Source organism: Diospyros lotus, chromosome 2 (genome assembly GCF_014633365.1).
Source record: "Diospyros lotus cultivar Yz01 chromosome 2, ASM1463336v1, whole genome shotgun sequence".
Taxonomy (NCBI): Eukaryota; Viridiplantae; Streptophyta; class Magnoliopsida; order Ericales; family Ebenaceae; genus Diospyros; species Diospyros lotus.
This window is the reverse complement of record NC_068339.1, coordinates 16,029,123-16,056,471: the sequence shown is the minus strand read 5'-3', so window position 1 is coordinate 16,056,471 and position 27,349 is coordinate 16,029,123. Positions and strand designations below refer to the sequence as shown.

General features: G+C 37.5%; 1 protein-coding gene across 4 annotated transcripts in view; it reads left to right on the top strand.

Moving 5' to 3' along the window:
- The window catches only part of LOC127795184 (galacturonokinase), a 104,775-nt gene that overhangs the window by 68,232 nt on the left and 9,194 nt on the right, over positions 1-27,349 (top strand). For all 4 annotated transcript variants that reach the window (XM_052326699.1, XM_052326698.1, XM_052326703.1 and 1 more), the window contains 3 exons: positions 9,303-9,475; positions 11,541-11,581; positions 11,697-11,725. In XM_052326699.1, the coding sequence (XP_052182659.1) occupies positions 9,303-9,475; positions 11,541-11,581; positions 11,697-11,725 (243 nt within the window). The remainder of the gene's footprint in view (positions 1-9,302; positions 9,476-11,540; positions 11,582-11,696; positions 11,726-27,349) is intronic.

The following is a 27,349-nucleotide window of genomic DNA, read 5'->3' as shown; positions in this document are numbered from 1 at the left end:
AATATCTATCATTCCAAGCTTGCATATTAGATCTTCAAACCTCTTGGCTGCCAAGCCTTTTGTGAATACATCAGCTACCTGTTCCTCGGATGACACATGAGGGATATAGATTAGTCCTGCATCTAATTTTTCTTTGATAAAATGTCGGTCTATCTCAATATATTTTGTTCTGTCATGTTGAACAGGTTGTGTGCAATGCTTACGGCAGATTTGTTATCACAAGATAACTCAATTACTCCCTTAGCTTTTATCTTCAAATCGTCTAGGATAATCTTGAGCCATAACAATTCACATATTCCGAGAGCCATAGCCCTAAACTCTGATTCTGCACTTGATCTTGCCACGATACTCTATTTCTTACTCCTCCAAGACACTAGATTCCTACCTAGGAATACACAATATCTTGTGGTTGATCTTCTATCAGTGATAGATCCAGCATAGTCTACATCAGTAAAGCCTTTAACATCAATTTCCCTTCCTCTTCTAAACAATAGACCTCTACCTGGATTAGTCTTGAGATAGCTAAGTATCCTCCTTACAGCTTGCATATGCTCCTCAGTTGGGTTATGCATAAATTGACTCACGAGACTAACAACAAAGGTAATATTTGGTCTAGTATGAGAAAGATATATTAATCTGCCCACTAACCTTTGATATCTACCTTTGTTAATTGGTTGACTGTTCGGATTCTCCTATAGTTTTCCATTAGGTTTCACTGGGACACTAAAACCCTTACCTCCAGTAAGCCTTGTTTCAGCAAGTAGATCCAAAATATATTTACATTGAGATAGGAAGATACCATCTTTAGAGTAAGCCACTCCAATGCCCAAAAAATATCTGAGGATACCAAGATCCTTGATTTCAAATTCTTGAGCTAGATTCATTTTTAGAAGTATTTGTCCCTCCTCATCATCTCATGTCACAATTATGTCATCCATATATACTAGCAAGGTTGTAATTTTTCCTTCCCTTGAGTGTTTCATGAAGAGTGTATGGTCACCCCGACTTTAACTGTATCCCATAGTTTTCATGGCTTTAGAAAACCTCCCAAACCAGGCCCTTGGAGACTGTTTGAGCCCATAGAGAGCTTTCTTGAGCCTGCATACTTTTCCCTTTTCTTCTTCTTGAAATCCTGGAGGCAACTCCATGTATACTTCTTCTTCTAAGTCTCCATGAAGAAAGGCGTTCTTAACATCAAATTGTTATAATGTCCATCCAAAACATGCTGCCAAAGAAATCAAAATTCTTACTGTTGCCATCTTAGCTACTGGAGCAAATGTTTCAAAATAGTCTATGCCATAGGATTGAGTGTATCCTTTGTCTACTAACCTGGCCTTGTATCTGTCCAATGTTCCATCAGCCTTGTATTTTACATTAAAAACCCATTTGCAGCCTACTGGCAAAACCCCTCTTGGTTGTGACACAATTTCCCAAATCTGATTTTTATTTAAGGCTCTCATCTCTTCTATCATGGCTTGCTTCCAATTCTGATCTCTTAGGGCCTCTTCTACTGAGTTAGGAATGACAATTGAATCCAAAGATGTTAGAAACCCTTTGTGTTTTTGAGATAGTCGGTGGTAGGATAAAAAATTAGTTAGAGGGTGTTGGGTACAGCTTTGAACACCCTTCCTGACAGCAATAGGAAGATTTAAATCATCATAGCTTGGGTTAGAAAGATTAGAGCAGTCCGAAACAGGAAGCTGGGAGTCTGAAACAGGAAGCTGGGATTCATTTTCTGGGATAAAAGATTGTATAAATTCCTTACCTTGACTAGGATTAGATGGTGGCACTTGCTGTGGATCCAGGATAGGCTGTCTTCTTTTGAAAACATAGGGAGATCCCTTAAATCGGCCTGGAAGCTGCTGGCTGGATTTCTGGTTATGAATCTCGGGATCAATTTGAGGTGAGGGAGGACTGAAAGAGGACTGAGAGGAAGGAGGCTGCTGAGATGGAGGAATGTTAGGTACTTGAAAAATATCTCCAACCGCTGCTTGGTCACTATCCAAGTGCTCCCCCTGATGACCAATCTGATGAGAAGAGAAAGAGGGTTGGGTTTCAACAAATGTAACATCCTTTGAGATATAAAATTTCTTTATCGTTGGATGATAGCATTTGTATCCTTTTTGGGTAGGTGAATAGCCTAGGAAAACACACTTTAGGGCCCTTGGATCAAGTTTGTCTCTATTTTGCTTGAGAATATGGATGAAAGAGACACACCCGAAGACCTTTAGAGGAAGAGGAGAATACTGATTTAGATCTGGATAATGAGTAGATAGAAGCTGAAATGGTGTTTGATAGTTTAAGGTTTTTGAGGGTACACGGTTTATCAGGTAGGTTGCTGTAAGAGTGGCTTCCCCCCAAAAATTTTTAGGCACATTATGATGATGTAGGAGACTTCGAGCAACATTAAGAAGGTGTCGCATCTTCCGTTCCGCCACTCCATTTTGTTGTGGAGTGTGGACACAAGAAGACTCATGAACTATCCCTTCTTGTTGAAAGAATTGATGCAAATGATTGTTAACATAGTCCTTTGCATTATCAGTTCGGAATTTCTGGATTGAGCACTTGAATTGAGTGGAAATTAACTTACAGAAATATGGCAAAATGGTGCTAACAGCAGCCTTTTCTTTTAATAAGAAAATCCAAGTCATTCTAGTACAATCATTAATAAATGAAATAAACCATCGAGCCCCCGAACAATTTGGTATTTTAGAAGGTCCCCAAAGATCGGAATGAATCAAAGAGAAAGGTGTAGATGATCTCTTATTACTAGGGGGATAGGACACTCGGTGATGCTTAGAAACAGCACACACATCACACTGAAGTTTACTAAGATCTAGGGACTAAAACAAAGAAGGAAACATTGTTTTTAGAAGAGGGAACGGAGGATGGCCAAGTCTGTAATGTTGCAGCCAAACATATGCGGTATGGTTAGATGTAAACTGAGAGAATGCTGCAGTCTCAAAACCTTGATTTCTAGCCGAAGGGTACTCTCCTTTTCTTTCCAGAAAATACAGCCCATGCTGTTCCCTAGCTGCACCAATCATCTTCCCGGTCTTCAGGGCCTGAAATTCACACACATTAGCAGAGAAAGTGGCATGGCAATTTAGATCATTAGTAAGCCTATGAATAGACACAAGGTTGGTGGATAGATTTGGCACGTGTAGAACTTTTTGAAGGGTAATATTGGGATTGAGAATGACTGTTCCTCGACCTTTGATGGACACTGAAGTCCCATTAGCAATGGTAATCTGTTTAGAGGTTACAATAGGCTCATAAGTGTCAAAAACCAATGGATTAGGGGTTATATGATTAGTGGCTCCTGAATCTAGGATTCAAATGTCATTCTTACCAGATTTAGAGGCATTAAGAGAGTCTGAATGTAAACAATTACCTAGCTGGGCGAAAACACAGTTTCCATTGTTGATAGTCTTAAGAAAAGCCTTAAGTTTGTTAATTTCCTCACCATCAAGTTGTATAAGATCAGTACTTGGGTTTGATTCTGTCTTACTGGTTGTTTCTCTTTCCTCGTGTTGTTCTTTGGTAGATATGTAAGCCTGTTTTTGTGCTGCCATATTTTTGAAACCTCTCATCTTCTTTGACACAGTCTCCTTGCCATGAAGTTTGAAGCAATGATCTCGGGTATGCCTAGGCTTGTTGCAGAAACTACAGCACAGTCCCTCACGATTCTTTGTCTCTGTTTTACCCATTTGGAACCGTGTCCCATCCTTACTTATTGTAACCATGGCTGATCCTTCTGTTCCATTATCATTCAACATGACTCCCCTTCAGTTTTCTTCACTCCTTACCATAGCAAAGACTTCATTCAAGGATGGTAACTTCTCCCTTCCAAAGATCTGAATCCTAACTTGATCAAACTCAACGTTTAATCTAGCTAAGAATTCCACAATCCTATCTCTTTCAATAATTCGGCTAAGAGTTGCATCATCATCATCGCATATCATCTTGATTTCCTGATATTGATCTAGCTCTAACCAAAGCCCATTCATCTTGTTAAAATACTCGGTAACAGTTAGAGATGCTTGTCTAGTGCTATTAATCTTTGTTTTGATATCAAAGATAACCGAAGCATCCTATATCTTGGAATAAGTCTGCCTAATGGTGTCCCAAATAGCCTTGGCTGAATCTAAGAACATATAGTTTTTACTAACCTCAGGTTGCATGGCATTCCATAGCCATGACATAATAAGGGAGTCCTCGATATCCCATGTTGGAAAAGCTGGATCAGTTGACTTCGGTGGCGAAGCAGTGAGATGTCCTAGCTTCCCTCGCCCTTTCAGGAAGGTTCGAACAAGCTGCGCCCATTGGAGGTAATTTTTACCATCCAATCTGTAGGATACATGCATTCCCGGCAATTCTCCACTGCCCAACCCAGAGAAGGTTCCTCCACTTCTATTTGTACCGGTAATCAGATCTGGTTCTGACTCACCAGTAGCTGGACCAGGATTAATCTCTGAGATCCCTAACATCCTTAGTAACGAGGAAACGAAGAGAAGGCAATGAAGGCTTAGGGAAGGAAATAAAGAATGAGAGACAAAAGTGCAATGAAGGCACAATCAGGTTCTACGAGCAGAATGAAGGCTCTGATACCATGTTGAAAACTGGAACAAGCAATCAGAATAAGGCTTGGATTGGAAGAACTCGGAAGGAACTCAACTTCCGTCTTAATGACTTGAATATTCATAAGGTGTTTAAATAGACTAAAGTTCCTACAATCTAGGAAATTTAAAAATACAAACAAACTTATTTAAAATACAAATACAACAACATATCTAAGATATAACAAATCTCCTAAATTTTAGAGATAGATAAGATTCTATCTCCTCCTAGATTTTAGAGAGATTGGAGATGCTTTAACTTAATCATGATTGGAAACATTATTGTCATAATCTTGATCATCATATTTCAACAATTTCTTTGGTTTTCCCCTTTTTCAGTGATATACACTTAACTCGGGACTGAAAAAATCAGTTGGTTTTGGTTCTAGTTCAATTTGGACACTTGGAGAAGGTGCAATTTCAGGTGGTGTGCAATCTATGCTATCCAAGAAAAACTGATATTCTTGTTGACTCTGACTAAACTCTCCCCCTGAATATCAGTTTTGAGATAATAGGGTTTTGTTCAAAAAAATGTGACATCCATGGTGTGATAAAACCTTTGGTTGTCAGGACAGAAGCATTTGTAATCCTTTTGGATGGGAGAGTACCCTACAAAGATATATTTGGAGGATCGAGAGTCAAGTTTGGTTCAATGTTGTTGATAGATATGAACAAACACAGTACACCCAAATATTTTTGGAGGAAGAGAGGAAATTAGTCGACTTTTAGGGAAGTGTTGTAAGAAAACTTGATGTGGAGTGGAGAAATCTAGAACTTTGGATGGAAGTCGATTGATTAGATATGTTGCTGTAAGAATAGCCTCACCCCAAAAACGTTTTGGAATATTACATGAAAAGAACAGAAACCTGGCAATGTTCAGAAGGGGTATCTACATAGGAACTTTGGTGTATGATTCCCTCAGTTGATAGCTATGAGCCAAGACTAGAATTGAAGAACTCTCTTCCATTGTCAGTTCTAAGTATTTGAATGGAAGTTTGAAATTGATTTTTGATTATTGTTTTGAAATTCTTAAATATTTGAGGAAATTCTAATTTATTTTTCATGAGAAAAATCCATGCGAGTCATGTGTGATTATCTATGAAAGAGATGAACCACCGAGCTCCTGTGATATTTGGAACTTGAGATGGGCCCCAAACATTACTGTGGATCATAGAAAAAGGTTTTGATGATTTGTATGGCTGAATTGGATATGAACTGCGAGAGTGTTTTGCAAATTGACAAATTTTACATTGAAAAGAAATAGCACTTTTATTTTTGAATAAACTCAGGAAAAGTTTAGATAAATACAGAAAAGTTCGGTGGCCTAACTTGTAATGTCACATCATGACCAACCTCTCACTCTCATTTTTTAACTCACTAACAAACACATAAGAATTAGTTTCACAAAAAATAGGTTCACTCACTCCTAGATGAGATTGCCTCACAGAATTTGGTTGAACCTTAAGATGATAGAGCCCGGCATGACTCCTAGCACTACCAATCATCCTCCCCAAAGTCGAATCCTGAAATTCACAAACATGAGGAGAAAACCAATCTATACAATTAAGTTCTTGGGTGATTTTATTTATGGAGAGCAGGTTGCAATCTAGATTAGGAACATATAATATAAATTTGAGTGTTATGTCCCTGGATACCACAACCGAACCAGTCCCTTCAACTTTTGCCAAAGAACCATCTGCAATTCTAATTGTGAGAGTTTCATTACAAGGGGAATATGTGTTGAAAACTAGCCTATCTCTTATCATGTGATCAGAAGCACCAGAGTTGACAATCTAGGGCTTATAGTGCTCTTGTTTCATAGTTAAAGCCTTAAGAAAATTACCTTTTTGATCTATGGAACCTGATCCAACAACTAGTAGGTTTTGTTATGCTTGTAGCAGCCTTCTCAGTCCATCAAGTTCCTTTTTGCTAAAGTTTGCAAGTTGCTCTAAACTACCAGCCATGTTTCCTTGACTTTCCTTTTATGCTGTTGTCTTTGGCTTCCAATTAGTAGGTTTTCCATGGAGTTGCTAGCAGATTTCTTTTGTATGACCAGAGCAACGACAATTTCACACCATGGCGTTCCCCCTTTTCATGGCTGCTGTTAGTTTCGGACAGCCAAGGCTAATGATTCACCACCAACAATTAATTTTTCCATCCCCAACATCAATTGGCGTCTACTCTCTTCCCTTCGAACCTCAGAGAAAGTTTCTCGTAAACTTGGCAGTGGTTTTGTGCAAAATATCCTTCCTCTTACCGTATCAAGACTTGAATTCAGGCTCAAGTAAAATTTGTAGACCCTCTTATTCTCTATAATCGTCTTGTAGAGTTTGAGATCAGTGGTGGTTTCCCAAGAATATTTTCGAAAAACATCTAGTTGCTACCAGTTTTGAAGGAGTTTGTTGTAATACTCCGTCTCAGATAAATCACCTTGTCGGAGATCGTGCAACACGCCCTCAATTGTCACCAGTTTAGGGGTGTTGTCTTTGTGTGAATAAGTGTCTTTTGCACCTCCCAGACCTCTGCAACAGTTTCATATAGGAGAAAATTTTCTCTTATGCATGTCTCCATGGAATTTACTAGCCAGGACATAATCTGGCTGTTATCTCTCTTCCAAATCCGATAATCAACACCTTTTTCATCTGGTTTGATGATATTTCTGGTGAGATAATCTTCTTTCTTCTTGCTACAGACGTGAAACATGAAAGATTGAGACCATTGGATGTAGTGTCGCCCATTCAATTTGTAGATGGTAATAGGTGCAGATGAGTAGTTTGACAAGTCACCCCCATTGTTGTTGTACATAACAGTTTCGACATTTGAGGAGGAGGATTTTGGAGTTTCAATTGAGGATTCATTGGTGTTTGGTATGTTTGCGATCTGATGTTGCTGCCAAGAATGAAATAAAGGCTAGGACGGCTGAAGAATATTGTCGAAATAAGCAATGTAGAATGCTGCTGGAAAAAACAGTAGATGAAAAACTGACTTAGGACGGCTGTGAGAAGAACAGGAGGCATCTAAGGTTGCTCTGATACCAAGAATAATTGTGGGAAAACTTGGTATATTATTTTTCTTCCGCTTGATTACAATATATATAGGAGAAAGAAATCAATCAAATTCTTAGAACTAAGGAAAAAAGGAATCCTAATTACATTAATTACTAATTTACATTAATTAATCAATCCCACCAATTAAGATTGATTATAATCAATCTCATAGATTATGGGATAAGATTGATTATAATCAATCCCATAGATTGTGGGATAATTAATAATCAATCCAACAAACTTTACGGCAAAGAATTTCAACACCTCATAGGTGGCAAACCCCACAGAAAATCATTAATAACCAATTCCACAAACTTCATCAACAAGTGCTGAATTTTAAAAGGATATCAAGGTGAATTTTCTGCTCCCAACTTCACACTTCTTCAGCAAAGAAAAAAAAAGGCCATTTTGTAAATTGTTAACCACTCTCTTATCTAAAGGCTTAAGTTGTTAAATAGAGAGCTAAGTTTGTCTTTTATATTATTATTTTTATTCTCAGCATGCCCCCTCATATGTGGCCAAACTTCATTGCATAATTAGTTTAAATATGTGCAACAATTTAAATATTGGGTTAGTTATGAAGTTTTAACTCAAGATCTGTACTTGTTTGGATGTCATGTTAAATTCTTAACCACCATCTTATCTGAAAGCTTAAATTGTTTGATAGAGGGCTAACTTTATCTTTTATATTATCATTTTTACTTTGAACAGATTTTACTATCTTTAGAAGATTGAGTAGGCTCTTCCTTAACTTCTCTTAGAGGATGCTAGGTGTCATGACCAAAGAGGAAGGGTAAGGGGGGTGATCGGCTCAGGACCCTTGGTGAACCATTGGCTCACTAGAATCAAGCAAATCTCCATATTTAATAGATTATTATAATTCAATCCCATATTCCGGTTAGTAATTTATAACCAAAAGAAATAATTAAAACTTAATATTATTAAACTTAACCAAAACTATCTACTTATATATCCCTACCTGTAAATAATGGAGCTGACTACTAAGAATGTTTGATAGATAAATGAAATAATGACATCAACCTTGCCTACACAAACAATAAAGGCCTACCAATGAAGGAGACAGTAAGAATCCAAATGCCTCTTAAGTAAACTAGTTTAGTAGTTCATTGGTTTCAATGTCAACCTGTAATCTTAAATAGACATACATAATAACAGAGTGAGTCAGTGACTGAATAGACGACATATATCATGACTGAACTAGGACAAGAAAATGCACAAATTTTATGCCAAAAAAAAAAAAGTTTTATTGAAAGAACACTAGAAAACTTGATTTTCTTTTTAAAACAAATTTTTCTGTTTTAAGAAAATTCATTTTTCATATATTAACATAAAATCATGATCTTTTTGTTTCATGAGAGTACATTAAACAGAATGAATCCACCATTGGCCATGCTAACATATAACAGCTCCATCATTCCCCACACCAAAGTATATACCCAATTCTCATGTGTTGGCTGACACGCAGGGATAGCTACACCCCTGCTAACTGGGGTCAGATCAAGGATTAATAACATTGCATTCAGTTTAAATGGTTATTTGCAAGTAAACAAAATCTAGTTTCATGATGTTAGTTCCATTAATCTGAGATGGTAATGTCTTATTTTTGCATTTGTAGACCAAGGAATACAAGCTTGTACATCCACCAAAGTTTCAAAGTCATGGAAACCAGATGGAGAAAGCATACAAGATATTGTTGGCATTTTCAGGCTTGAAACAAGCTTTGACCACTAACCCTGGATATAACAACCGAGTTGCTGAGTGTCAAGAAGCTGCAAGACTTCTGTTGCAGTAAGACCATTTACTCATGGCATTTCGACTTTTGACACAAGCTTACTGTGGAACTGCCTGATGCTTTTTCAAATGTTTTGCGTGAAACAGCATTGCGTACTACCTTCTTCTTGTTGAAATAAGGTTGTACCAAACAACTTTGTTTATGACTTAGTAAGGAATTCTGGTGACTGAAGAAGTTGTATTGGAGATGTGCTAGTGGTGCAAAATCATTTTGTAAGTTGACTACTGAAGAAGTAGCCAACTAGCAAAAAGTTAAGGAACCTGATAGTCTCTCAGCAGCCATAGCGTAGGTGGGTTCAAATCTGCATGAAGTCTCAACCTCCATTTTCCCAACTGACACCTAGCTGTTGCTTAGACTGAAGCATAGGAAGATCAAATAAACATTATTGCAGTTTGGCTGGGAAGTCAAGGAACAGTTCTGCTGTAGTTTGGCTTAGTTAATTATCCAACGAGAATTGTGAGTTAAAATGGAATTTACTTGTAAAAGCTTATGGTAAGTTGATTAAGATATTCTTCTTGCTGACACTAAAACAACTCTTTTTGCTGAAATGGACATATGCATTCATTGGCACACTGCCTTCTGAATTTTCAAAACGGAATTTTATTATATATAAAAGCAAGGTAAGAATGCTATTGAACATAGAGAGAAGAATCCAACCCAGAAGATTGGGGAAACTGAAGTAAAACAGGGGTGCCTTTAGCAAGTCATACGGTCTGAAGTTGCCACGATCTTGACTTTTGGTACTTTATCCAGATATAGAGGTAGATGGAACTTTATATTACAGCTGCTGCCTTTAGAAACTTTCCTGAATATTGCAGTGGACAAGAGATATAATAAACCAAGAGATTGTGAAGTTGTTGGGAGAATATATTAACATGGAAAAAATTCTAAACTCCAGCAGATGTTGATGTTAAATGGTCTGCCCTATTATATGGTCAATTCTTTTCGTCCAGCCTTTTTATGTAGAGCTCCAACTCCGAGCTCCTCCTTTCATCTTATTCCCTTCTGGGCTTCTGCTACAAAATATCTTGGGCCTTTCTTAGCCTTTGCCTAGGAGCAATCATGACATGATTGTACAATTCTTTTTTTTGGCCCACTCAACTTACTTTGAAGCTTAAGCTAGCACAATCATGAAGCACACAATGGCTTTCCTCTGCTATAAGGTCAAACTCATCCCTTCTTAGTTCTTGTCTCAGCACTTCAAACCCATGATCTAATGGCCTTCTTTTGCAACATATGAATGATGAACTATATCCCATATTACCATAGATATGACAAAGAAAAGCCCTTGGAATGGCTTTATTGTATTTCAACTATGCTAAATGTGGGTAATCTGTGTGACATCCTAGGTTTTAGCCTAGAAATCTGTGCCATTGTTCTAAGTCAGGAATTGAGGACATTCTAGTAATTTGAGGTTGCTAGAATCGATGGTAATTGGGATTCCTAACTTAGAAGAATTGATTGAGGGCTGAATCGTAATACTTCACATTCATCTTGGAATTACCGCCCTTGTGAGGTCCCCCGCCGCTCGTGCCCTCGATTTCAGCAGAGGAAGTAAATCATAGGCAAGCTTTTGGCACTTGCTTAGGCCAAGTATCGAACTCGTGACCTACTAGAATAATCTACTTGCATGGAATTTTCTTTTCTTGGAAGTAGGAAAGAAAAGTGTAAATGCATGTCTAGATTTCTTAAATGATAGCTCCCTTATCAACTTGAATAAGGTAGGGAAAGTCCACATTAAACTCAAATTTTGTATCATATCCTTCTTTTGTCCTTTTAGTCATTTAGCTCATGACAGTTCGGAAAAGTATGTATATAGCCAAATTAAAATAGTTTTTCCTTTAACAAGTGACCCTTGCATTGCATGCATACCTGAGTACATCGATATGAATATAAAAAACACACGTACTTCTGCCACTGGACAAAATGGGTTCCTTTATTTCTCTTTTGTTTGTTGGTTTAATTTTAAGTTTTTGGTGGATGGGCAGTTCATCTTGTGGTGGAATTATTTGTTTTATTTTAAGATTTGCAGGCTTTATCTCTTTTTTGCTTGTTTCACAGTGCTTCTGGAAATGGTGGTGTGGAGCCTCTACTATCCAACGGTCAGTTCTTTTTCCTTTATCTGCAAGCTTGAGCTGCATAAACTTTCAATCATGCAGCCATTTTTCTACATCTATTAATTAGTGTATTTCCTATAAATTTCTCATTTTTGAACAGTCGAGCTGACAGTATACGAAAAGCACAAGGTATACTTCATCATCTTAGTATTTAAAATATGCTTCTCTGGTACACTAGATTTCTGATTGTGTATTTGAATACATGTCTAAATTTTGCAACTTTTTTTGGAATTTTTGTGCATGAATGGTTATTCCATCACACGTCCTCTCTTTTGCATAGCTAGATGTGTAAAGACGAAAAATGGAACCAGGTATATATATATATATATACACGTACAGTTACATAGATGACCTCTTAACATCTCACAATTTTGAGGGCTTAAAAGAAACAAAGATAATTAAGGGTGTTTTAAATATGGTACTAACGGTAAAAGAGGATTCTAATGGTATAAAAATTATTAATTTTGGTTGTGATATGTGAGAGTTGAATTAAAAGCTTAATGAAAGTTAATTCAGATTAATTAAGCAAGATTAGTAAAGCTCCAGCTCTAGAAATCTATATGTTAAAGTAAGAGAATATTGTATTCTTGTATTGTACCGTAGAAGATTTACAATGGGTACACATATGGTCTTTGTCTAACCTAAAAAGAAAATAATAAACTATGCAAAGATTACAAAGAATATATAAAAAAAAATTGAATTATTATAGTAATATTCTAACATCCCCCGTCAAACTCAAGATGCTAAGAAGTTAGCTAATTTGAGTTTGGATACCAACTCGTACAAGCGTTTAGGTAGATGAGGTGACAGCTGCGCAATGATGCAGACATCATGATGGACGGTAGCTCTGGATGGAGAAGGGAGGAGCACAATCGCTCAATCGTATGCGTTGCACGATCACGATCTGGAGTTGTGCAATCTGTGGTGCGCGACAGAGAGAGACTCACTGAGAGAGGCGTGGCCAGTAAGAGGCACAACAGGTAAGATACACAACCGGTGAGAGGCATGGCCAATAAGGACAACGATGAGTTGGCAGTGATCTGATCTGGATCTTTGGTCCGTGAAGAACTGAAGGTTATCAATTGCATGATAAATTGAAGAGAATAAATGCAATCAATTGAAAGCTGCCCCATGTATTGCGCAAAACCAGCAGGTGATTGCAGCAAAACAGCGACGATCTGAACTTGGTGGCCAATCTGAAAAAGATGACAGTGGATAAATTTGCAGAACCAGCAGCAAAGCAGCAGCTAACAGTGGTCCAGCAGCAGCAGGGTTGTAGAAGATGTGAACAGTTGCAGCGCAATGAAGAGGAGATCCCATGAAAGGTGGAAGCTGAGCTGCTGCTGAGGCATAAGCGGCATAGGAAGGAGATCCAGCAGCAAGAAGACAGCAGTTCGCTGCTGGTGCAGTGACTTCTGCGATAAACAGCGGTGTCCCAAGTGAGGGACCACTGGAGACTCAGGTGGCGGAACTTCTCTGCAAAAGATCTGTGATGGTAGCTTTAAAAACCAGCAGCAGCAGCAGTGCAGAGAACCAGGGGAGTATCGGTGGCATTGCAGCAGCAAGATCAGTGGTCAAGCGATGAGACTCTGACAGTGAGATCTGGCTTATTGACTGTCATTGGTCAGCGACGGCCAATGACGTAGCAGCGAAGTGGCAGCAACTGGGAACTCAGCAAATCAACGGCAAAATAGGCTATGCATCGGTTGGAGAAGAGCAAGGCAGTGATGATTGTAGAGGCTCAAGGCGGTAACGATGTTTCGGGTGGATCAAATCTTTATAGGCCTCGGTTCGTGATTGAAGTATAACCATACCACCATTTATTGGCAACCCAATATAGAAGTCAGGCCATAAGCCCATTAATCATTTTTTTTGGAGGAGAAATGGACCTTAGCCCATTTGCTCAAAAAATGAGAAGCCCAACCCATTACCTGTGTAGACCATTTGCTTTGTGCAAGCCCATTTGTTGGTCTTGCCCTAGCTACCCTCATATATATATATATATATATATATATGTTTTTTGTCTTTTGGAGACTCAAGTCTCTCCCTCTCTCTCCCCATGTCGGCAGTCGAACCACCCTCTCTCTCTCTCTTCTATGCTCGGCCATTTTTTTCTCCTTCTAATCTAGCTATGTGCGGCGCCTCCATTGCGTGCGACGTTGCTGCTTTGTGCAGCTCCTTTGTGGTCAGTCATATGCCGAGAATATCGGACTTCTCCTTGACGTTTTGGTCGATCCTTCATTTATTTAAACCCTTCAATGGCTATCTCTTTGGGAAGACCTCTGACCCTTGCTATTCAACCCAAAATCTATGTGATTCTTGCTCCTTTGTGGACTCTACTTCGTGTAGAGCATTTTGTAGGCGAGAGAGGTTGTTTCGGCCGAAAGAGAAAGGGGTGTTTGGGGCGATTTAGGGATGGGTTTTGTTGGGGCTTGGTGGCCTTATTCTCGATATTGCCTAAGTGGTGATTTGTTACCCAGATTTGAGCCTTGAATGCCTTCATCATGACTACTAGGGAGTTTTTCATATACTTTGTGTATATTTTGGTTATTCTGTTTTTGATTAATCTTACACTAACCTATTTTTTTGTAGATCTTCTGCTCACAAATGGTATCAAAGCCTTGGTAGGCTTTTGGGTTGTGCAAAATTGAAACCATATCGGAAAAACCCCTTCGTTTTCAGATCTAATTTCGCGGTAAGCTTTGTGCTAACCAGATCTAATTTTCTCAAATTGCTTTGTGCAGATATTGAGTTGGGGCGAAATAACACCATATTCGAAACCAACGGCTGTTGGGCTTTAGACCTGTGTGGTGCGTGGAGCAACCGGCGGCAGCACATGCAGTGGCATGTAAACCTGCGACGGTTTGATTTTTCTGACCCTTTCTTTAGTATCAGAATTTGTTTTTGATCTTCATGGTGGTAACAATATTTTGATTTGGATATCTTTGTGTGTTTTTCTTACGATTATTCAATTGCTAAGTGCATTTAAATTCTGCATAAGTAAATCTGTGTCAGTTTCTTTTGTTGTTGTTGCTTGAAAATATGTTCCTAGTTGAAGTTATCCTTTGTGAATCAGTTGACTAGGTCTTTGGGTTAAAACTTTGTGTTATCCTTTGTGAATCAGTTGACTAGGTCTTTGAAGTTATCGTTTGTGCATTTAAATTCCACATAAGTAATTCTGCATTTAAATTCATTAAGGATTGTTATGCTGAGAAAGACAAACAAAAAGAAAATGATAGAGATCATGAAGAGGCAGACGTGGTTACCTCTTATGATCCAAGTGAGGTATATATACTCCTAGATTCTAACTCTAGTGAATTAAATGTTGTTAAAAATTATGTTCATGAATGGATTCTTGATTTGGGTGCATCCTTTCATGTTACATCTCAAAAACATTGGTTTTAAAATTTGCATGAATCTAAAGATGGTCATGCAATTGTGTGTAGCAACATTGCGTATAAAGTCATTGGAATTGGAGATATCACTGTTAAATTAGACACATCTATGTCTTAAAATTAAAGGATGTTAGGTATATTCCCGAAATAGTTAGGAATTTAATTTCATTGGGTGAGTTAGAAAAGAATGGCTTCACTGGTAAAATAGAAAATGGTATGTTAAAAATGATTAAAGGAACTATGGTGGTGTGTAAAAGAATTAGGAAAAATGGAATTTATGTGTCTACTGCTGAAGTAGTGAGTGACTCCCACATTGCTTCCATCAACAGTGATGTCACTTACAGAAAAAAAAAACAGTGATGTCATGCACAAATGGCGCAATAAGTTAACCCATGTCATTGTTAAGGGGCTTAAGCTTCTAAATGGTAAGGGAGTCTTTGGTAAAGACCGTGTGTCTAATATTCTCTTATGCGACCATTGTGTGCTTGAAAAATATCATAAATTATCATTCTCATCAAGTGTGCATAAATCCACAAAGGTGTTAGAGTATATTCACTCAGACTTGTGGGGACCTGCTGCCAATCCCACATCTGGTGGGAATAGATATTTTTTGTCCATTATTGATGATTTCTCTATAAGAGTTTGGGTGTACCTTCTAAAAGATAAATCTGAAACATTTAAGAGTTTTAAGATTTGGAAAACTCAGGTAGAGAATCAAACAGGTAAAAGGATAAAATATCTTAGAACAGATAATGGTCTATAATTTTGTAATGCTAAGTTTGATAATTTATGTAAGGAATGTGGGATTACTAGGTATAAGACAATTCCATACACCCCTTAGCAGAATGGGGTGGCGGAACAAATGAATAGGACTCCTATTGGACAAAGTTTGGTGTATGATGATTAGTTTAAGCATACCTAAGTCACTTTGGGGTGAGGCAGTCATGATTGTATGTTATTTGATTAACTTAACTCTATCTGCTGCATTAAATTGTGACACTCCATATGAAAAATGGCATGGAAGATGTGCTGACTATTCAATTCTGAAAACTTTTGGTTGTGCTGCATTTTCTCACCAAAATGAGGGAAAATTAGAATCTAGAGCTAGAAAATGTGTTTTTCTAGGTTACCCTAAGGGAGTCAAGGGTTATAGACTAGGATAGAAGTCAAAAGGGAGTGAGAATAATTGTGAGTAGTGATGTCACATTTAATGAGTCTGAGATGCCATGTTTAAAATTAGACAATGAAAAACAGCAAGAAGATGAGAATGAGAAACTCCAAGAAGAGTTAAGTAAATTGAGCATCCACATTCCCACCACCTCGAGTGAGGTGGAGAATCAAAGCCAACCTCTATTAGATGAGGAGAGAGAAATAGTAGTAGATGAGTATCTCATTGATCAACCACCTTTGACTGATTACCAGTTAGGCCAAGATAGAGAAAGGAGATCTCGGAGATTACCTCAAAGGCTAGAAGATTTTGATGTAGCCTATGCTAGCTACCAAAAGCTAGCTGACAATGAGCCAAACACATATGAGAAGGCCATTAGAAGTAAATACTCTAAGGAGTGGGTAGAAGTAATGAAAGAGGAAATGAGTTGTCTCTCTAAAAACTTAACATGGGAGTTAGTGCCAAAACCTAAAGACAAGTTTATTATAGGATGTAAATGGATTTACAAGGTTAAGGGCACTAGTAAAAATGAACCTGTTAGATTTAAGGCTAGATTAGTAGCCAAGGGATTTATTCAAAAAGAAGGGGTTGATTATAAAGAGATTTTTTCGCTAGTTGTTAAATATAACACTATTCGTGTCATGCTTGCATTAGTTGCATACTTTGACTAGGAACTTGAACAACTTGATGTAAAAACTGTTTTTTTGCATGGTGACCTAGAAGAAAAAATCTATGTCTCAACCTAAAGGTTTTAAAGATAAGAGAAAACCCGACTTTGTGTGCTTCTTAAAGAAATCCTTGTATGGTTTAAAACAATCTCCTAGACAATAGTACAAACGTTTTGATTCATTTGTCCATTCAATTAGCTTCAAAAGAAGTGATTTTGATCATTGTTTATATTTTCAACATCATAAGGACTGTGTGTTTTTTTATTACAGGTTGATGATATGCTTCTAATTGGCTCAAATGTTAAGATGATTAATGGCATAAAAATAGCTTTAAGTAGTGAATTTGATATGAAAGACCTAGGGATTGCTAAGAGAATCTTAGGTATGGAAATTGAAATAGATAGGTCAAATTCATTGTTGTTTCTGCATTAATCACATATGTGTCAAAAGTTTTGAAAATATTTGGCATACATGATAGCAAAGCCAGTATCTTTACCTCTAGAAAACCATTTCATTCTATCAAAAGATAAATCTCTTGCTAACGAAGAAGAAGAGGAATATGAGTAAAATTCTATATTCAAATGCAATAGGATCTGTTATGTACCTTATGGTGTGTATTAGACCAAACCTAGCTTATGTTGTTAATATCTTGAGTGGATTTATGACAAACCCCGGTTCCACTCATTGGGAAGCGTTAAAATGGTTACTTAAGTATTTGAGGGGCACTTACAATGTGTGCTTAGTGTATAAACGTCATTCTGATAATGTGAAACTTAAAGGGTTTACGGATTCTGATTATGCTAGTGATAGAGACAATAGGAAATCCATGTCATCCTATGTGTTCACTCTGTGCGATTCGTGCATTAGTTGAAAATCTCAACTCCAGCATATTGTTGCACTCTCTACCACTGAATCAGAATACATTGTTATTACAAAACCTATTAAGGAAGCTTTGTGGTTTAAAGGTTTACTTAATGAACTGTGTGTTTTAAATGATACTGTGACTGTTTTCTCTTATAGTCAATCAACAATTCATTTGTGTAAGAATCATGTGTTTCATGAACGCACTAAATACATTGATGTTAGATTGCACTTTATTCATGATATTGTGTCTCAAGATGTTATTAGACTTGAGAAGGTGCTTTTAGATTATAACCCTTCTGATATGGGAACTAAGATGCTCCCTGTGACAAAATTTAGAAGTTGTCTTCCTTTTCTAAACATTGGTAAAGGTATGTGATTACTTATGCATTTGTTGCATGTGCATGTTTTCTTGTTGCTTGTGTGTGCTGGCCTTATTTGAAAACAAGGTGGAGATTTGTTAGGTTGTGTTTTTGAATAAGGCCCAAGGCGGTGACGATGTTTCGGGTGGGTCGAATCTTCATAAGCCTCAGCTCGTGATTAAAGTATAACCCATATCACCACTTATTGGCAATCCAATATAGAAGTCGGGCCATTAATTAGTTTTATAGAGGAGAAATGGGCCTTAGCCCATTTGCTCAAGAAATGAGAAGCCCGGCCCATTGCTTGTGTAAGCGCATTACCTATGTAGACCATTTGCTTTGTGCAAGCCCATTTTTTGGTCTTTCCCTAGCTACCCTCATATATATATATATATATATATATGTATGTTGTTTGTCTTTTGGAGAGTCAAGTCTCTCCCTCTCTCTCCCCATGTCGGCAGCTAAACCACCCTCTCTCTCTCTTCTATGCTCGGCCATTTTTTTCTCCTTGTAATCCAGCTATGTGTGGCGCCTCCATTGCGTGCGACATTGCTGCTTTGTGCGGCTCCTTTGTGGTCAGTCATATACCGAGAATACCAGACTTCTCTTCTATGCTCGGCTATTTTTTGCCCAAAGTATATGAAAAACTCCCTAGTAGTCACGATGAAGGCATTCAAGGCTCAAATCTGGGCAACGAATCACCACTTAGACAACATCGAGAATAAGGCCACCAAGCCCCAACAAAACCCAGCCCCAAACGCCCCTCTCTCTTTCGACCGAAACAACCTATCTCGCCAACAGAATGCTCTACACGAAGTAGAGTCCACAAAAGAGCAAGAATCACACAGATTTTGGGTTGAATAGCAAGGGTCAAAAGTCTTACCAAAAAAGATAGCCATCGAAGGGTTTAAATAGGCAATGGATCAACCACAATGTCAAAGGGAGATCCAATATTCTCAGCACATGATAGTACGCAAAGGAGCCACACACAGCAGCAAACAAGATGGCATCAACACACGCAATGGAGGCGCCACAAACAGTTGGATTACAAGGAGACAAATCGGCTAAGCAGGGAAGAGAGAGAGAGGGAGAGCATTTAGATGGCCACACACTAAGAGGGAAAAGAGAGAACACAAGGAATTTATATGAGGTAGCTAGGGCAACACAAGAAATGGGCTCACAAGCCGAATGGGCTACACAAGCAACTGGACTTACATAAGTAATGGGTTGGGCTTCTCATTTCTTGAGCAAATGGGCTAAGGCCCATTTCTCCTTCAAAGAAATGACTAATGGACTTATGGCCTGACTTCTATATTGGATTGACAATAAGTGGCGATATAGGTTATACTTCAATCATGAGCCGAGGCCTATGAAGATTCAACCCACCCGAAATATTCTCATCACCTTGGGCCTTATTCGGAAACACAACCTAACAAATCTCCACCTTGTTTTCAAATAAGGCCAGCACACACAGGCGACAAGCAAACATGCACATGCAACAAATGCATAAGTAATCACATACCTTTACCAATGTTTAGAAGAACAAGGCAACTTCTAAATTTTGTTATAGGGAACATCTTAGTTCCCATATCAAAGGGGTTATAATTTGAAAGCACCTTCTCAAGTCTAATGACATCTTGAGACACAATATCACAAATAAAGTGCAATCTAACATCAATGTGTTTAGTGCATTTGTGAAACACTTGATTCTTACACAAATGAATTGTTGATTGACTATCAGAGAAAACAGTCACAGTATCACTTAAAACACACAATTCATTAAGTAATCTTTTGAACCACAGAGCTTCCTTAATAGGTTCTATAGCAGCAATGTATATAGATTCACTGGTAGAGAGTGCAACAATATGCTGGAGTTGAGATTTCCAATTAATGCACGAATCACACAAAGTGAACACATAGGATGACATGAATTTCCTATTGTCTCTATCACCAGCATAATCAGAATCTATAAACCCTTTAAGTTTCATATTATCAGAATGACGTTTATACACTAAGCACACATTGTAAGTGCCCCTCAAATACTTAAGTAACCATTTTAACGCTTCCCAATGAGTGGGACCAGGGTTTGTCATAAATCTACTCAAGATATTTACGACATAAGCTAGTTCTGGTCTAGTACACACCATAAGGTACATAACAGATCCTATTACATTTGAATATGGAATTTTACTCATATATTCCTCTTCTTCTTCGTTAGCAGGAGATTTATCTTTTGATAGAATGAAATGGTTTTCTAGAGGTAAAGATACTGGTTTGCTATCATACATGCCAAATATTTTCAAAACTTTTGACACATATGATGATTGATGTAGAAACAACAATGAATTTGACCTATCTCTTTCAATTTCCATACCTAAGATTCTCTTAGCAATCCCTAGGTCTTTCATATCAAATTCACTACTTAAAGTTGTTTTTATGCCATTAATCATTTTAACATTTGAGCCAATTAGAAGCATATCATCAGCATGTAATAAAAAAACACACAGTCCTTATGATGTTGAAAATATAAGCAATGATTAAAATCACTTATTTTAAACCAATTGAATGGACAAATGAATCAAAACGTTTGTACTATTGTCTTGGAGATTGTTTTAAACCATACAAGGATTTCTTTAAGAAGTACACAAAGTCAGGTTTTTTCTTTTCTTTAAAACCTTTAGGTTGAGACATAAATTTTTTCTTCTAGGGCACCGTGCAAAAAAGCAATTTTCACATCAAGTTGTTCAAATTCCCAGTCAAAGTATGCAACTAATACAAGCATAACACGAATAGTGGTATACTACAACTGGTAAAAAATCTCTTTATAATTAACCCCTTCTTTTTGAATAAATCCGTTGGCTAATAATCTAGCCTTAAATCTAACATGTTTATTTTTACTAGTGCCCTCCGTAAGCTTGTAAGTCCATTTACATCCTACAATAGACTTGTCTTTAGGTTTTGGCACTAACTCCTACGTTTGGTTTTTAGAGAGACAACTTATCTCCTTTTTCATTACTTCTACCCACTCCTTAGAGTATTTACTTCTAATGGCCTCCTCATATGTGTTTGACTCATTGTTAGCTAGCTTTTGGTAGCTAGCATAGGCTACATCAAAATCTTCTAGCCTTTGAGATAATCTCCGAGGTCTCCTTTCTCTATCTCGGGAGTAATCAGTCAAAGGTGGTTGATCAATGAGGTGCTCATCTACTATTGTTTCTCTCTTCTCATTTGATAGAGGTTGGCTTTGATTCTCCACCTCACTCAGGGTGGTAGGAATGTGGATGCTCAATTTACTTGACTCTTATTGGGGTTTCTCATTCTTCTATTCTTGTTGTTTTTCATTGTGTAATTTTAAACATGGCTTCTCAGACTCATTAAATGTGACATCCCTACTCACAACTATTCTCACTCCCTTTTGACTTCTATCCCAGAGTCTATAACCCTTGACTCCCTCAGGGTAACCTAGAAAAATACATTTTCTAGCTCTAGGTTCTAGTTTTTCCTCATTTTGGTGAGAAAATGCAGCATAACCAAAAGTCTTCAGAATTGAATAGTCAGCACATCTTCCATGCCATTTTTCATATGGAGTGTCATCATTTAATGCAGCAGATAGAGTTAAGTTAATCAAATAACATGCAATCATGACTGCCTCACTCCAAAGCGACTTAGGTATGCCTAAACTAATTATCATACACCTAACTTTGTCCAATAGAGTCCTATTCATTTGTGCCGCCACTCCATTCTGCTGAGCGGTGTATGGAACTATCTTATGCCTAGTAATCCCACATTCCTTACATAAATTATTTGTTCTAAGATATTTTATTCTTTTACATGTTTGATTCTCCACCTTAGTTTTTCAAATCTTAAATGTTTCAGATTTATCTTTTAGAAGGTACACCCAAACTCTTATAGAGAAATCATTAATAATGGACAAGAAATATCTATTTCCACCAGATGTGGGATTGGCAGCAGATTCCTACAAGTCTGAGTGAATATACTCTAACACCCTTGTGGATTTATGGACGCTCGATGAGAATGATAATTTATGATGTTTTCCAAGCACACAATGGTCGTAGAAGAGAATATCAGACACAGTCTTTACCAAAGACTCCCTTATTATTTAGAAGCTTAAGTCCCTTAACACTGACATGGGCTAACCTGCTGTGCCATTTGTGCGTGTCATCATTGTTGATGGAAGCAACGTGGGAGCCACCCACTACTTCAGTAGTAGACACATAAATTCCATTTTTCCTAATTCTTTTACACACCACCATAGCTCCTTTAATCATTTTTAACATACCATTTTTAACAGCAACATTTAATTTATTAGAGTTAGAATCTGGGAGCATATATACCTCACTTGGATCATAAGAGGTAACCACGTTTGCCTCTTCATGATTTCTATCATTTTTTTTTTGTTTTCCTTTCTCGGCATAACAATCCTTAATGAAGTGTTCAATTTTTCCACAGTCGTAACACTTCTTACCCTTCCCTCGGGTTTTGGATTTAGGCCTACTTTCCTCTTTCTTCTTGCCACCTTCTTCTTGATTCCTAAATTGAGATCTACCCCTCATCATGTGGACCTCACTATGTTTTCTCTCACTCCTCAATTCCATTTCCTTACTCCTTAAGAATCTATGACAATTTCAGATGTTAACGTTACCCTATCATACTTAATGGCATTTTTAACTTCTTTATAAATATCAGGAATAACATTTAACAAAATATTTGTCTTATTCCTCGGACACTGTTTCACCACAGTTTGTGGTATCTTGCACTAATTTGTTAAAGATATCTAAATTGTCATCTAGATCTTTAGAGGGGTCAATTTTAAAGCTAAAAAAACTTCCAAGTAAAAAAAGTTTATTTGGAGTGGATTTTTTCACATATAGTTGTTCAAACTTTTCCCAAAACTCTTTTGTGGTTTTTAATTTATGAATTTTTCTTTAAACCAAATCAGAGAGGTGTAAAATTATAGATGTGTAGGCAACCTCATCAGGTTCTGTATTTTGTTCTGAAGTGCTAGTTTCAGGAAACTTGCCATCAATGGCTTTTGAGACTTTTTGTTGAACTAAAATTCCTTTCATCTTTTGTTGCCAAATAGAAAAATCACATTTCCCATTGAAAGCACCCAGTTCAAAGTGATGTGTAGTCATGTTCACAAAGAATATGCACAACACCGAAAAATGCAACCTATAAAAGGGACTAAGAAACACGAAGTTTTAACCCAAAGACCTAGGCAACCGATTCACAAAGAATAACTTTAACTTGGGACAAATTTTCAAGCAACAGCAACAAAAGAAACTAACACAGATTTACTTATGCAAAATTTAAATGAACTTAGCAGTTGAATAATTGTAAGTAAAAAACACACAAAGATATTCAGATCAAAATACTGTTACCACCATGAAAATTAAAAACAAATTCTGATACTGAAGAAAGGGTCGGAAAAATCAAACCATTGTAGGTCCACGAGCTGCTGCACGCGCTGCAACCGGCCAGCGAGTGGGCTTACACGCACCACACAGGTCGAAAGGCCAATGGCCGTTGGTTCTAGTTATGGGGTTATTTCGCCCCAACTCAAGATTTGCACTAAGCAATTTGAAAAAATCAAATCTGGTTAGCACAAAGCTTACTGCGAAATTAGATCCGAAACGAAGGGGTTTTCTTGATCTGGTTTTGATTTTGCACATCCTAGATGCCTAACAAGGCTTTGATACCATTTGTGAGCAATAGGTTAGTGCAAGATAATCAACAACTAGAAATTTGAAAATATACACGAAGTATATGAAAAACTCCCTAGTTGTCACGATGAAGGCATTCAAGGCTCAGATCTGGGCAACGAATCACCATTTATGCAACACCAAGAATAAGGCCACCAAGCCCCAACAAAACCCAGCCCCAAACGCCCCTCTCTTTTGATCGAAACAACCTCTCTCACCAACAGAATCCTCTACATGAAGTAGAGTCCACAAAGGAGCAAGAATCACACAGATTTTGGGTTGAATAGCAAGGGCTGAAAGTCTTACCAAAAAAGACAGCCATCGAAGGGTTTAAATAGGCAATGGATTGGGCCTTAGCCCATTACTTAAGTAAGCCCAGTTGCTTGTGCAGCCCATTTCTTGTGTTGCCCTAGCCACCTCATATAAATTCCTTGTGTTCTCTCTTTTCCCTCTTAGTGCGTGGCCGTCGAAATGCTCTCCCTCTCTCTTCCTTGCTCGGCCAATTTGTCTCCCTGTAATCCAGCTGTTTGCGGCGCCTCCATTCTAAAGCCTACGACTAGCAATTTGCGGACATGGACATGCATAAAATATTCAGCACCAGGATTGGTGGTTCGGAAAACCCCTCTTTCGCCATACTACTTATTTTCTACATAGCATGTTGGATGTGCATTGCATCTTTGAAACTTTACCTACTTGTATAGAAAAACCATAGAAAACGAGACTGACCACAGAAAGTATTCAACAGTGCTATATTTTCTACAAAATGGTAACTAAAGAGGTAAATCAACAGGTAAATAAAGAGGTGGTTTTTGCATGAACTTCCAGACAAGTTTCACCAAAAGTGATCTGGTTTCCAAGTTAATAGGCATATGATGACCAAGCAAATTTATTTGGTGTTCTATATATAATGCTTGGAAACATTCCCTCAAAGTCAAAGCATGACGCACCACTAATGTTGCTCAATAAAATCATACCAACTGGGGAGGAAGCTGTGGACAAGTTCTGAGAGTTGGATATCAATGATGAAAACTCAATAGAGAAAAAATACACAGCGACGGCTAGGGGTTTTTTTCTCACCAGTGGCTCTGATACCATGTGAGAAAATAATTATGAGAAAAAACTGAAGAGACTAGCCCCTCTTAGTTTGTTATTTATAATAAGTATAATGGGCCTTAAACCTATGGGCTTAAGCTAATTACAAAATAAAACAGACACATATAATAATTATAATATAAATTAATAATTCTAACAGGTTTCATGCCTGATAGGTTAATAATGGAAGCTATACTTATTTGCTTTAGTAATAGATGAATTCACTAAACACATTCAGACAGAGATGCCATGGTGTATGCTATTTGCAGATGACATAGTGTTGGTGGATGAAACAAAAGAAGGAGTGAACACTAAGCTTGAGTTGTGGAGAAACAATTTAGAATCTAAGGGATTTAAATTAAGTAGAAAGAAAACAGAATATATGGAATGCAAATTTAGTAAGAATGCAAGAGTGGGGGATATTATAATAAAATTGGAAGACTAAATCATACAAAGAAAAGACCATTTTCGATATTTAGGATCAATGATTCAAAAGATGGAGAAATTCACGAGAATGTCACGCATAGAATTAAGATAAGTTGGCTAAAATGGAGAAATACATCGAGGGTGTTATGTGATGATAAAATCACATTAAAACTGAAAGAAAAATTCTAAGATAAGACCAATTTTGTTATATGGTTCAGAATGTTGGGCAGTCAAATACCAGCAGGAGCAAAAGATGAGCGTAGCGGAGATGAGGATGCTAAGATGGATGTGTGGCCATATAAGAAAAAATGAAATTAGAAATGAGGTTATTTGTAAGATGGTTTGGTCATGTGAGAAGAAAACCAAGAGATCCTCCTGTGAGAAGAGTTGATGAAATGGAACAATTAGTCAAAAAAAGAGGTAGAGGCAGACCTAAGAAGACTTTGGGAGAGACATTAAAGTTTAATATGTAGTGTATGGTCCTAAATGAAGATATGACAAAAGACAGAAATACATGGAAGTCTGGAATTCATGTAACCAACCCCACATAGTGGGATAAAGGCTAGATATGTTGTTGTTATAACCTATTGTTTTGTAGATCTTCCGCTCACAGAGGCCACTGCTAGAAATAACAGCAAGGATCAAACAATGAGAAACATAATTGATTTCTCTGAACGCAAGTAGCAAACCAAGAGCTCCTAATGATTGCTTAAATGGCAAAGGATGTTGTGGCAATGTTGCCAGAAGAAGTGATGTGCTGGAATAAACTTAAAATAGACTATTCAAATAGAATACTCACATATGTGCAATTTGATCTCAAATTTGATCTGGAGATGCTGGGAGGAATAGAATATTCAATGATGACGATGCAGATGTATAAAGAGAAGGAAGAATTAAAAAAGAGAGAAATAATATTGAAGAAAAAGAATAAAATTGGCAAAGAGGAATATTTGCTGGGAAGTTGGTTTTGCACGTAATCAGTCTCATGTTTTAGGAAACAGGAGACTCAATATAGATTAACCTGGCTTTGAAACCATGTTAAAGTAAGAGAATATTGTATTCTTGTATTGTATTGAAGAAGGTATACATAAGGTCTTTGATTAACCTTAAAAGGTAATACATAACTTTGGAAAGATTACAAGGAAAATATAAAAGATCTACAAAATATTCTAGTAATATTCTCAAGATATTCTAAAAACGTAGAAGCTTGGAGAAATCTGTAAAAGCTTCTAGAATGAAGTGTGGCTCACCTCCTTGTGCTAAAGCAAGCAACTGAGCTGTTGCAAAACAATTAGGAGTTGGATTTAGGGCTAGGTGGCAGTCATAGAGGAAGGATTGGCAGCAGCAGCTTCAGCTGAAAGCGTCCCTCAAGGAAAGTGACACCAAGAAGTGCCAGGTGGCAGTCACATCAGCAGCTTCAAATCCCTATAAATAGGCTTTCAAGTTTCAATCCATTTGGTTTCAACACAAAAATGGTAGAGAAAGAGCAGCTCTCCACGAGGTGGAGAGAAAAAGGGAGGAAAAGAAGAGAGAAAATAGGAGAAAGGCTGAGGAAAGCACTGCTATATTTACACGTGCTGCTGCAGGGGCATTAAAGAGGAAAGCTGGAAATGCTTCAAAATATGGCTGCAGCATGAAGGAGAGAAACCTGGCTGCTGTATCATAGCTGGAAGTGGAGAAAGAAGACTTGTGATTGCAGAGGGATACAGGAAAGGCTGTGAGTTGCAGAGTTAGGTGAAGCTGCTGGAAATGAAGAAGAATAAAATAAAGGGTGCAAGAATTTATGAGAGAGCTGCTCATAAAAGAGAAGATATATATGTACCGATTGCAGGGAAGTAAAAGAGATGTGAGCATTAAGCAAGGAAAGTGATGATGCATGGGCATGCAGTTTAGTTGTTTAGAATAGATGTTGAACTTGAAGGAGGATTTTTTTGTATCAGTGTTTAACTACAATAAGAGGGAAAAGCCTGAAAGGTAAGGAGTTGAATATAGGAAAGACCTAAGTGCATGGTTATGGTTATTTTTGTTGGCATTATGCATCAAAATTATTTTATGGCA